This window comes from Asparagus officinalis, chromosome 7, assembly GCF_001876935.1.
Source record: "Asparagus officinalis chromosome 7, Aspof.V1, whole genome shotgun sequence".
Classification (NCBI taxonomy): Eukaryota; Viridiplantae; Streptophyta; class Magnoliopsida; order Asparagales; family Asparagaceae; genus Asparagus; species Asparagus officinalis.
This window is the reverse complement of record NC_033800.1, coordinates 136,611,673-136,625,140: the sequence shown is the minus strand read 5'-3', so window position 1 is coordinate 136,625,140 and position 13,468 is coordinate 136,611,673. Positions and strand designations below refer to the sequence as shown.

General features: G+C 37.4%; 1 protein-coding gene across 1 annotated transcript in view; it reads left to right on the top strand.

The window, feature by feature from the left end:
• LOC109848512 (5'-3' exoribonuclease 4-like) overlaps positions 874 to 13,468 on the top strand; it is a 19,496-nt gene continuing 6,901 nt past the window's right edge. Inside the window, 10 exon segments of the mRNA XM_020418030.1 lie at positions 874 to 1,134; positions 7,930 to 8,032; positions 8,132 to 8,208; positions 8,284 to 8,472; positions 8,643 to 8,762; positions 8,873 to 8,935; positions 9,056 to 9,184; positions 9,307 to 9,471; positions 9,628 to 9,705; positions 10,874 to 10,960. Of these exon segments, the coding sequence (XP_020273619.1) occupies positions 940 to 1,134; positions 7,930 to 8,032; positions 8,132 to 8,208; positions 8,284 to 8,472; positions 8,643 to 8,762; positions 8,873 to 8,935; positions 9,056 to 9,184; positions 9,307 to 9,471; positions 9,628 to 9,705; positions 10,874 to 10,960 (1,206 nt within the window). The 5' untranslated portion in view covers positions 874 to 939.

Sequence of the window (13,468 nt, the reverse complement as noted above, 5' to 3'; positions counted from 1 at the left end):
AACGTATATGATTACGTATATTTCCTCGGACATGGATACCGTTTAGCATCTCTATTTACGGTACCTACCCTTGCAAAGGTTAAACAAGCTTCCATTTGCAAAACTGTAAACTATCCCGAACTTATTTACAAATTCCTCGACAACAATCACGACAGTACGGTTAGTGTCACAACTCGCTGCATCTCCATCGACAAGATCGACATTTTTATTGGGAGAATTTTTTGCAAACAATCCTTTTTAGACTAATATTAGCAAAAACGACCGTATTTGAACAAAATGAGCAAAAACGATTCTCTTTAGCCCACGTTAGATGAAAGCGGTCAATTTTATAACAGGAAGAGTTTTTTTTCACATTAGTGGCTGTTAATCAGTGGCTGTTAATCAAAATTAAACCCTAATTCTACTCATTCCATATCATTCATCAAAATTAACAACAAAATAGAGAAAATTTTAACCTTGATTGGAGCTTGGTGGATGTGGTCGGAGGCGGTTGTTGTCACGAGCTTGGTCGAAGGCGGCGGCGGTCAAGAGCTTCGTCGTGAAGTCCGTTGGAGGCGATGGTGGTCGATAGCTTCGTCGTGAAGTGCGTTGGAGACGGCGGTAGTTACGAGCAAATCCAACAAGAAGGAGGTCGGTTTTCGGGAGGGGGTCACAAGATTTTTTAGGAAATGAAGTGGGGTATGAGGGTAGGTAGAGGTGGCCGGGAGTTATATTCGCGAATTAGACATGACTGCTAGTCTCATGTAATTCACGTGGTTAATTACCCTTTGTAATTACACGGGACTAGCCATCCAGTGTAATTAACTTCTCCCCTTGCACCTCATTTTGTTCAAATACGGTCCTTTTTGCTAATATCATCCTAAAAAGGGTTGTTTTCAAAAATTTCTCATTTTTCTTTCGTTTTTGTAGAGAGAGAGAGAGAGAGAGAGAGAGAGAGATATGGGGGTTCCGGCTTTCTACCGATGGGTCGCCGATCGCTACCCTCTCTCGATCGCCGACGTGATCGAGGACGAGCCCATGGAGGTGGATCGAGGCGTCGATCTCACAAAACCTAACCCTAATGGCGTCGAATTCGATAATTTGTATCTTGACATGAACGGAATCATTCACCCCTGCTTTCATCCCGAACGAAGGGTAACAATTTCTCAATTTCTCGTATCTCTTATTAATTTTGGTTCATTAGATTTTCTGCTGGTTGTTGATTGTTTGTTTTTGGTATGGACTGTCCATTTTCGTGACTTAAGGAAATCAGTTAGTCTCTAGAGTGATTATGCACCACTTAATAGGTTAGACCCTAAGTTCTTTCTTATTTTTAATTTTGTATTAGGCTTTTCCAAATCTTTACATTTGTGATTTACACACCTAAATTCATTATATGTTTTGAAAAAAACACCCTCTTATTTGCAATTTGCAACCCCGGACACATTAAGTAGTTTAAATAGGACAAATTTTCAAAACAGTCCCTTTTGGACTTTTAATCCCAAACAACGCCCTATTTTGAACTTAATTACGAAATCCGACCTGGTTTCAGCCTCAGCGCTGAAATCAGGTCAGTTTTTGTAAAAAAAAACTTCCGAAACTTCACGGGACTTCAAGTCCCGTAAAGTTTAGCAGCCAAGTTGTTAAGTTGCACAGCCGGCTTTCCAAGGAAGATTTTGAACCTGCCCGTTTCCATGCTTCTTCTTGAAGTTATCCCTAATATGTCGCAAGCAATAGCGATGTGCATGTGACGACGAAAAGTGTTGTTGGAGTGTTTTTGGAATTCCTTTCATCATATCTGATATGAATGTAATCACCCGTGCCCCCACACTAGGGATATGATATCTAATGCATGCAAAAAACCACGCCTAATTCACTGTGTTTTCAACATTAACTACTGCAAACGTCAAAGAAAATAATTCGTCATCTACGTCAATTCCGATTGCAACAAGCAAAACGCCTTTGTACTTACCGTACAAATGGGTGCCATCGATACTAAGAATAGAAAGATAATATCTGAAAGCCTCAATACAAGGCCAAATGCCCAAAATACACTTGTGAATCGACATTCTCCGCCATCAACAGGTTCTGATGATAATTCATAAACATCCCCGGATTTTCTCTTTCGAGTGCTTCGAGATAATATGGTAAGATCTCATAAGATTTATCCCAATCCCCAAATATTTTTATCATCGTCTTCCTCCTAGCATTTAAACACTTGTTGTATGATACATCCAAGCCGCACACAGTATACACTAGAATACAGATATCCTTTTGGCCTTAGATCAAGATTGTCCCTTAGATACGATAAAATCAATCGATATATAAAAGAAGAGGACGCATGCTTGTTATTCATCTCTAATCGAGAATTGCTACATGTGTGGAGTCCGTTGTAAGCCGTGATTTTAAATTGCCTGCCTACTCTTACACCCGAACGTGAATTCAGCTTCCAAGAACATTTCACATTTCCGTCGTGGTGTCCACTGTTATCTTCGTCTTCTCCATCTTCGTGATAAAAACAAATCACATTATAGCTTGTTGTGTTATTTTTTATTGGTCTAAACTTGATATTTTTTCAATGGCATACAACCGAAGTGCATGGATCAATGTCTTCTTACTTTCAAATAAATCCCCTTTCATGAATGAGAAGTCCTCGTCTTGTGTATCATTAACGATATTAGTGCCGATAGGAATACTTTTCATCATGGAGTTACCAATCCATTTTTCTTCTTGAAGTTCATCGGGCGGTGGATCCTCTAACATGACATAATCATTATTAGTATAACATCCGTCAATGTGTTAGTTGTCCGTTTCATCACGATCTATCAACGTCATGCTATTAATTTGTAAGCCGTCCTTTTCATCACCATCATCGGATTCGACACTTGCATTATCATCTTGATGGGCTGTGTTAGTACCGAAAGCATTTGACATGCCCACAAACGAAGGACCGCTCATGTATTGTGACTGTGTCCAGTCTTCATCTTGTTGCGGAGATAAAAAGCTGACGGAGTTAACTTCAAGGTCCTCCAATATGTGGGAATACATTCCGTCGTGATTCACCGATTTACCCAAATTCCTCTGATGTTTTTCAATAAACAATTCTGCCGAACGCTTCTCGTCGTGTAAGACTCCAATGAGACCCATATCATAGTCACTTGATATTTGAACGTCGCTTGTTCTATTCCCCCAACGGGATAATTGCAAATAACATTGAGTTGATACTCACGTGAGTTGGTTAATACAAGTTTGTGTAATTCATTAACCAATTCATCGAAAGTACACGACTTTGATATAAACAAGGGCTTCGTCACACCTCCTTCATAAACGGACATATTATTTTGGAGATAGTTAATCTTCCCATCATATGAACAAAAAACTAGGACTCGATTGTTCATCGTTACCCCTGAGGAGTAAAAAATTCAATATTAATATTAGAAACTCATAATTTTACATAGTGAATCTCTTTGATCGATATTAGAAATTTTAACCAAAATGTTAGCCAAGATATTGAGAAAATTTTAACCTAATTTTAATATTAGAAATTTTAACCAAATGTCAAGCCTTAATATTAACTTCACGGTTACAAATTTCAATATTTTCCCCTCTAACCTCATACACAATATTGTTTAATTTTTCTTCACAAAATGCCCAACATATTTCCAAATTTATTTTAAAAGCTAATTTCTTACAAGTAATCATCAAGATATTGAGAGAATATATAAAAAATTAAAATAGATTTTTTTTAAAATTTTACCTTAATTTTTTGACGATGCCCTAATTCCGGTGATCTCCGACGGTGACGATGGCGGTGATGGTCGACGGTGGGGACGGCGTCGGCGTGGGGAGGTGAGGTGGTCGGGTGAGGATGGACGGAGCTAGGGTTTTGGGAGAGAGAGATAGAGAGGGTCGGGTGAGGTTAGGGTTTTGGGAGAGAGAGAATGTTGGGTTTCAAGGGAGAAAGGGAGTTGCGTTTTTATAGGAGGGCAACTCAATTCCACGGGACTTGAAGTCCCGTGGAGTTACATGGTAGATTTTTCAGAGAGTCGATTCTCTAGAAAAATCAACCTCAAACTTCACGGGACTTCAAGTCCCATGAAGTTTTTGAGTATTTGTTCGAACGTTAAAAAATCTTCACGGGACTTGAAGTCCCGTGAAGTTTAGCAGCATAACAACTTGGCTGCTAAACTTCATGGGACTTGAAGTCCCGTGAAGTTTCGAAAGTTTTTTTACAAAAATCGACATGGTTTTAGAATAAGTCGGTTTTTGTAATTAAGTTCAAAATAGAGCGTTTTTTGGGATTAAAAGTCCAAAAGGGACTGTTTTGAAAATTTGTCCAGTTTAAATAATACCACTGTTTTGAAGAAGAATGAAGATTGAGGGCGAAACTTACAATTTTTAAGATTGGGAGCCGAATATAATACAGAATAAAATTTATTGCCTAATATGAGAAAAAAAGTTGTTTGTTTTTGTGCATTTGTCCATATGTAGTTGCATTCACCATTAATATGGGCATTTCAATACCACTAAAAATTACGGTGATAAGCCTAGGACTTAAAATTGAGTGTGATGCATATGCAGCTATCTGAAAGTTGTTGCCAAGTGTAGTTCATCTAATTGCTGAAATCCTCTCCTGTCATCTACCTTACTTTATATCATAAACAAATTCTCAAAATGGTTAAACCTGCAATAGACTCATATTCTGAAGTTTAATGAACTTTAGTATTTACACACCTGTTCAGTGTTATCAAAGGTGCGCGCCTGATTGCTAGTTATGTGCCCTGTGATGCGGGGCGGTTGCGAAGCGTCCTGCATTTGACGCGTCAGCGCCTTTTTGTGCTTCACATAGACGGCATTCAAGGCATAGCTTCATACAATTATGTTCCTTATACCCAATAATTCATTGCGCCTTTTGCACCCTGTGATGTGGAGCGGTGGCAGAGAGCAACTGACGCAGTAGCGCCTTTTTGTGCTTCGCACAAGTCACATTCAAGGCATTGCATCATATAATTCTATCCTTTAACATTTCAATCGGGTCCTTATACCCAATAACCCATATCCTGAAAAGAAAATTTACCTTATTTGGTCATTTTAGTAGCCTGCTCTCATTTACAATTTGATTTTGTTTCATTATTAATCTTGATTTGACCTTTGGTTGGAAGCTTATGAACTTTACTTCTGTGTTGGATGTGTTGGCATTATGAATTAAGATGTTATGGTGTGATTTGTTAGTAGATACTATCTATGTTGACATAATTTTTATGTGAAATTCATAAACATGTTCTTTCATGTTTGAGTATCTATCTTAAAAAAGTATTCACTCGGGCTCGCACATTGCCTCACACTTTGCGCAAGTGCGCGTAAAGAGACTTTGTGCTCTACATTGCACATTGCGCATCGATAACACAGTCTACATTGCACATTGATAACACAGGCTACATTGAAAGTTCCTCCCACACCCATCCATACTTCGGAAAGGAAAAATCGGCATGTAACCATTAGTACTCACTACTCACATTGTTCTGAGCATAGGGATAATTACAGACTCGTATAGGGTTGTTATTACTCATTTCTATATTGTAATTTGTAAGTTGCAAGTCTCGTATAAAATGTGGAACATTTCATGCAACCAGCAAGTGAGTCAATCAGTGAAAAGTAATCAGGAGTCTGTTCTGTAACTCACTGTAACTCAAGTATTTATCATATCGTTACATCATTTATAGAAGCAGGTGGATCATTTGTTATGTCCTTCCAATCACAACATGGTTGTCTGCATAGTACAAACTCATAACTAGATTATCAAATTTTATTAGAAAGTTAGCCTAGCTTAGATTGGTGTTATTGTCTAACTACTGAACAGAGAATGTGTCGAGGCTAGTGCTTATCACAATCTCTGGAAGTCCAATTGTCTGATGGCCGACCTTGATTTTTGCTAATCAGTTAACCAATGCAACCTAGGATTTAGCCTCCAAACTTCTTCGAAATAGAGAAAAATCTGATAGGGAGCACTATTTTAAAAAGCCTCCGCTTAGTCCGCCTAGTACCTAAGCCACCTAATTAGCACCTGAGCGGTATCTAAGTTGTCCATCTAGATTTTGAGAGTGTTTAGAGCAACATTGTTTGCTTACATGGACTGCATCCTTTAGAAATTGATCGTAATTTTCTGTGTTGCAGCCTCTACATCCTTTAACCTCCTTCAAGCTCCTTTAACCTCCAAATATGAATACCTCCACTACATCCTCTGACCTTTAGCAAAATCTCATCTATCACCACCTAAATGAAGAAAGAAATCCGCTTAGACATCAGTCCGGCATCTAAATTTTCTATAACATTGACGTTTACTATCAATTATTGTAATTAAAAAATAAACATCTCCTAGGCTCTAGCCGTCGGGTCCAATGTCTAGGTCTCCTAGCGTTTTTTATAACATTGTTAGTTATTATTTTGGCTATTAGTATTTAAGTATGCATAGTTTATTGTGAATCTAATATTGCTATCTTTTTTTACAAATTTATATGAATTTATGTTTGTCAGAAAAAAATTAAAGAAGAAATGAGAGGAAATGTATTTGTATTAATCAACCTAAATGACTTAGGAAAAGAGTAAATACAATCTCTCATAGTAATCTCTCTCTAACTGACTTAGAAAAAAAATTATAATTTCTCTTATTGATTTTTCGATTTACAAAAGAGAGAAAGATCGACAATGACCTTTCCCTTTGTTTAAAGCTGGGTTCTTCTTGGTGACGATGAGAGTTTGATTATTGTATCCCGTTGACGATCCGAGCACTTCACTTCGTGGAACGTTAGTCTATTCCTCTTGACTTGATGTCAGGAAGAACTTGTAAAGCAAGTTTAGAACTCTAAATGAGTTTTAGAGGAACTTGCCGAGCAAGTTTTAAACTCTAGGCGAGTTTGAGGAGCACTCGCCGAGCAAGTTTTAAACTCTAGCCAAGTTAGGAACTATTGGGAAGAGTTGATTTGAGAAATAAAATTAATCATTTTTAGCCAAAAAAGCCTATCTCAAGAGATAATCGAAATGGGTTCAAGAAGCCATGCCAAAAGTTCTCAAAAGCTTCCACAAAAGCCAATCAAAGATGATTCAAAAAGAGAAGAATCCCTTTTGTAGCTGACTTCTCAGCTATTTATAGGGGTTTAAGGGGTGTAACTGACCCCTTAAATCGTTCCTTAATGAGGGTTTAATGCCCTTAATTTGTGTAAAACAGTTTTGGAACTGTCTAAAATGTGTTTGAATGAGTCAAACGCGAGATTCGCGTTCTGGGAATGAGCCTCGCGTTTAGATTATAAAACACGGTAGTGAGCTTCGCGTATTGGGCTGAAAACGCGGTAGTGAGCTCCGCGTCGATCTTGGAACGCAGCGATGAGCTCCGCATTTTGCTTTGAAGAGACTATCAACTTGTAATCTCGTTTGTTAGAGCGTTACAAAGATTGTCATCTTGTAATCCTGACATTTGGCTCTCTGAGGTGTGAGAGTTGTCAGTTGTAACCCTCAAAAGTCGTCAGATTGTGACCTTCGTATGTTGTTGTGAAAGTCGTCAGATTGTAACTTCTGTAATCAGTGTTTTGCGGGGATTAACTATCTACAGTGATTTTTTAAGCAACCTACAATTTAATGCATATTTTTTTTATCAATTATTATAATTAAATAATTTAAAAAACACCGACATGCGTAGGCATCTAGGCGCTGGTTCAAACACCTAGTCCGCCTAGCGCATTCTGTAACATTGGTAGGGAGAAGACGATAATACAAGGAATTGTATTCAACTTTTGAGTATAAGATAAAGGTCGAGAGCCTAATAGAGAAAATTCTATTTTAGGGGAAAAAATATATCAAAGTGTCACTTTGTGTTAAGTACAGATTTAAACTATATCAAACTGTGTCTTTTGAACTATCGGTAGTGAATACTAACTCCACTGTTTTCCCATTCAGCCTTCACCTACCTCTTATCATGAAGTTTTCAATTCTATCTTTGGCTATATTGATCATATATTTGGGCTTGTTCGCCCCAGAAAGCTGCTGTACATGGCAATTGGTGAGTTTCAGCAAGGTTTTTTATTTCCTCGTACTTAAATCCAACTGTCTTTTGGTTGTCTACAATTCTCATTTGTACATTTGGCCATAAACATTTCAGATGGTGTAGCTCCCAGGGCTAAAATGAATCAGCAAAGATCTCGGCGTTTCAGAGCTGCAAAAGATGCAGCTGAAACAGTAAGCATATACTTTTTACTTATTTTGGACTACTACGTGTCCATTATTCTATTCCTCAAATGATGGATCTCTTAGGCCGCAGAAGAGGAGAGACTGAGACAGGAGTTTGAGGCTGAAGGAAGAAAAACATTTAAAGAGAAATCTGAAACATCCGACTCTAATGTTATTACTCCTGGGACTGAGTTCATGGCTTCCCTCTCTGTTGCACTTCAATATTACATACATTTGAGATTGAACCGGACTCCAGGATGGCAGTCTACAAAGGTAGGGATCTAGATGTCAATTATGCAGCGCCATTCAAGTCCTTGCTCAACCTGGCCATTCTTTGCACAGCAATGTAATCATTGCTGGTTTTCTTTCAATTGCTTTGGTTTTCAGGATACTTATTACTCTAAATATATTCATGGAGCTCTCCATTGGGTGATTATGTGAAGGTAGTCTTATCTGATTCAAATGTTCCTGGCGAAGGAGAGCACAAAATCATGACCTACATACGGCTGCAGCGTAATCTTCGTGGTTTTAATCCAAACACGCACCATTGTCTATATGGATTGGTGAGTTCTTCACATAACATTTACACTTCTGACTCGTTGTTTTGAAAAATTTCTCCCTCTTTTTTCTATTCCCACACCACCGCCATCGTCCAGACCTTTTTTATGTGCAGGATGCAGATCTGATAATGCTCTCTCTTGCTACACATGAAGTTTATTTCTCAATTTTAAGAGAGGTATGTAAATGCTTCCTGCATCTTTATGAGAGAAATATATATTTCATAAATGCATGTGACCTTTAATATGTTTCCATACGCAATGTCTTCTTTATGGGTAATGCTTGACTGGTTATACAGGTGGTTACAATGCCAGGGCAACAGGAGAAATGCTTTTCCTGTGGTCAAGTTGGACATCTTGCAGCTGAATGTAGTGGATCCGAAGCAAATGACAAGATTTATATTCCCATTCACAAGAAGAAATATCAGGTGACTTTTCGGATGTGAAGCATGTTTATATTTCAATTCTGAAATTCATGTTTTGGCTTTTTTTATACAATTTCTATTAGTTATATATCATCACGCGACTTATTCTTTTCTTCTGTTGGCAGTTCCTGAACATCTGGGTCTTGCGGGAGTACTTGGAGAATGATCTGGCCATATCAGATCCTCCGTTTGAGATAAACTTTGAACGTATTGTGGATGATTTTGTTTTCATGTGCTTCTTTGTGGGAAATGACTTTTTACCACACATGCCCACTCTTGAAATCCGTGAGGTTCATAACAGGCCTTATCACGTTCTTGAAAATTTTAAGCTTGACGCCTGACTTCTTTCACTTCATTGTTGAGCACACATTTATTCGCTGTATATCCTGAGCTTGAATATGTCGAGTTGCTCATATCTTATTTCCTGTGATCTCTTTGTGTTTTAGGGCGCAATCAATCTGCTCATGTTTATCTATAGAAGGGATTTCTCAGCGATGGGCGGTTACCTCACTGATGCTGGGGAGGTAATTTTTCTCTTATCAGACAACCTCTTTGATTTTTATTTAGAGGTAGCACATTTTGTTAAATTTCATGTTTTTGGGAATTGCAAGCCTGTGAACCTGCATTGGTTCTCTTTTATTTTTGTTTATTTCGATCCTGAGGCTTCATAATGACTATCACTCATGTTGCTCATGGACTAATAGTGGAATTGTTATTCACTGTAGGAGATGTAAACAATTGCATACCGTTAGGTCATGATTCACGAGATCAAAATATAACCATCTAGGAAGAATACCGTACTTTGAATCTTCCATCAGAGTAAAAAAGAACAAAAAATAAACAAATGAAGCCAGCTAAGAAAGTTAAAAAAAATCTGTATCTCAGTTAAAATTTTTAAAGATAGAAAAGAGCATACTTCTGGAACCAGCTAAGAGTATAACTTTCACTCTCTATGCTTTCCTGAAAAGAAAGAACTTCTGTCTCTTTCGGTGCTCTGATCCCTTGCTCCGTGATTTCTTCTTCTATGACACTTCCCGTCCATTAGTCCAGCTCTTCATCTAACCCTCAATCCTCATCAGGTTATTATAAAAGACAACAAGATAGTAGTAGTGGAGATCATCTTTAGAATTGTTGCAATGTATCTAATGGTAGAGATTAAGTGAGCTGCAAAATCTCTGCTCTCAGTTTTTTGTATGTCTGCTATCCTTGGGTCCTCCATATTTATAGTATAGAGTCAATTACTTCTACTGCGGGTTTGAAATCTACATTTATGCTCTTCAGGATGTTGAAGTCATGTAGTCCAATATCCTCAGACAATGATCCACATGGACTATATATTGTTAGGTTTCTGGTGTCAAATTTGTTGTGCTTGATTTATTTTCTCCATAGTTGAATATCTTAACAAGATTGCATGCAATCTTATTCTCTTTTGTTGGACATGATCTGAAATGATTGTACTTAGGATTTTGTTATATTTGATGATAAGTTCTCACTCCAATCTCCTTCCCGCCACCCAAAGCAAACAAACAGACAATACAACCTTCCTAAAAAATAAACATAGAAGTTGAATTGCACCCCTTTTTGGAGCATCAATGATGAAACCATTATTAGATATGCATATTTATTGACTTTCCCTGTAATTTATGATACATGGTATTGCAGTTTTTAAGGTCTGGTTATTTGATGTGTTAGGTGTCTCTGGAGAGGGTCGAGCATTTTATTCAGTCAGTTGCAGTTTATGAAGAACAAATCTTTCAGAAGCGTACACGTATTCAACGGGTGAGCACTGTTGTGGGCAATCTTATCTTTGTCTAATCGCTTCCTGCATGTTAGTTTTTTTAGCTATGAATTCTTCCTTGCATGTTATCGAATTATTATATTATTTTCTACTTTCTTAGATTATGGTTTCTTTTTTCTTTGCAAGGTTCCTGTATGAAGTTTTATTATTTAGTAGACCAGTGCGAACAGTCACACCATATTGTGCAGCAGTGAACAATACAACGTAGGCTAAAAATTGTTGATTTTCTTATTAGCAGCAGTAGGCAATGGTTTAATAGTTTTACTTGATCAAGGGGGAGTTATTCTGTCTACTTCCGTTGATGCTAAAGGAACAGTGAGAGCATCAGTTTGCAGGGTATTACTAACCTGCAAGGTGATCCTTCGATCTATAACAAAGGCCTGCTTGGAAGCAATAACTCTATGTAGCATAGGATTGTTGTTTCTTCGCTTCTCTTTTTACATGAGGATTACTCGGATATCAAGACAAACCGGCCTTTATACATTTTGTTACACTATTTCCTTAGTGTGCTTCTAATGGCAGTATTGGAAATAATTACTCTTATTAACCTTTTCTTTATCGTTCATTGCCTTTGTTTTTATCACTGTCAATCCCTCTCTGATCTTAATGCTTATAAGAACGATCATTGTTTATCGAAGCATATCTGAAAGACATGTCCTATCCTATGTAAAAAGACATCATAATTTGGACTTTGCAGATATACCTCAAGAGTCCTGGCATCTTTAGTTTCTTTTTGCTTAACTTATTTTTTGAGGTCTTTGGCTTCTGAACTGAGATAACTAGCTATTGGTTATTTTTTGGCCTTTTTTTTGCGGGATTTTTAATCTAGCATGAAACTGTGGCCTTTTCCCTTACTTTGTTTGGTTGTCATTACTTTTCACTTGTCTTTGCACTTTTACCTTTTAAAACCCTTATTTCTGTTTTTTAGTTGGACACTCCATTCTTTCCAGTTTTGTACCCTTTTCATTATTGTCTTTTAGTTGAATGGGCAGAACTAATTTCTAGAAAATGTTTTTTTACCCATTTTTTTTTCAATTCTTACGTCAGGACTAGGCTCGTGTGTCTGGAGGGTAGGGGTGGTTTAGACATGACATTTGTTCTCAAGAAATGAGGGAAGTCACATATTAGATTTACCAAAGTAGATTTTGCTTTAAGATTGAAGACTGGCAAAGCGAGAGGGAGTGGTTGATTACTCATCATAACATTCAGTATTATGTTATATCACAATGTATGGTCAGGGAATTTAAGTCACTCTTTGTTATTCTTTGTTTTGGATTATCTATTAGCGGTTGGCTAAATTGCACATAGGCCCCATCTAATATCGTGTTGTTCCACTTATGCACACAGTGGGTGAAATTTCTGACTCTATTACCCTCAGGGGACCTATCTCCAAAATGAAAAATTATCTTTCCCTCCCTCCCTTTCACCCACTTACCTACCCCCTGGATATCATTGATATTAATATTCCAAAATTTTTATTCATCTAGCTTCATCAACTCATTCTAGAAAGTTCAGAATGTTGGTTGAGAATTCATTTGAAATGGAATGTAGACCGTGTTCTACGAAAAGATTCTGTAAGCAACTTTCATACCTATTTTAGCTCCAGTTCTGCCTGTTTCATTTGAAAAATGTTATCTTGGACCACATCACCTGGCTCATTGATGGATGAAAGTGGGCTGCAGCTCTTCTTCTTCATTCAGGAGATATCCTAAGTTTCTATACAGTTCTAGATTGTTATATCAACCCATGGATCTGTATATTACAAGCGTTTCTAATTTATGAAAATGTGGTTACTAATTTAGAATATGTAGTGTGATCACTAAAGTAATGTCTAGTAGCACCGTAGCGCGCATTGTTTTATATATCCCTGGGATGGCTGATTATATTGGCCGATATATTCTTTTATAAGGCTTCCAACAAAATGGCATGATCTTAATATCATTTACCTCTTTTGCAAAATTTGGGCAATATTTTATGATTTTTCTGATATATCTGGTTGAGATTTCGGTCACAAAATTGTCCGAATTGTCGCAATATCGATTTGAACTTTTATTTGTTTTAAATGATTGATTTGGATTTATAGTTCAATAGGGGTCTAAACCCAAAAATATCTACTTATGTAAATAACAGAAAAGAAGAATTAGGGCTCGCTTGAGACAAATTCGTTTGCAAAGCTTATCACATGATACCACCTTTCTCCATAGCTCCATGCCCTGGTGCATCAACTACATCAAGTACGGACATCTATGATATGATCACCCCAATATTTATTAAATATCTCCTATATATACCCACATCCGCCATCAGATATGTAATTTTCTCCGACATGTCCTCAACATCCGACATTTATAACATCGGTAGCAAACTGTTTTTTCACATGTTTTTTGTTCCCCACATAAACTGAAATGTCATTATCTGAAATCTGAATGGTGTAACTGACCTTCTTGTGTACAGTTTTTAGCACATGCATTAGGTCAAATTTCTAGGCC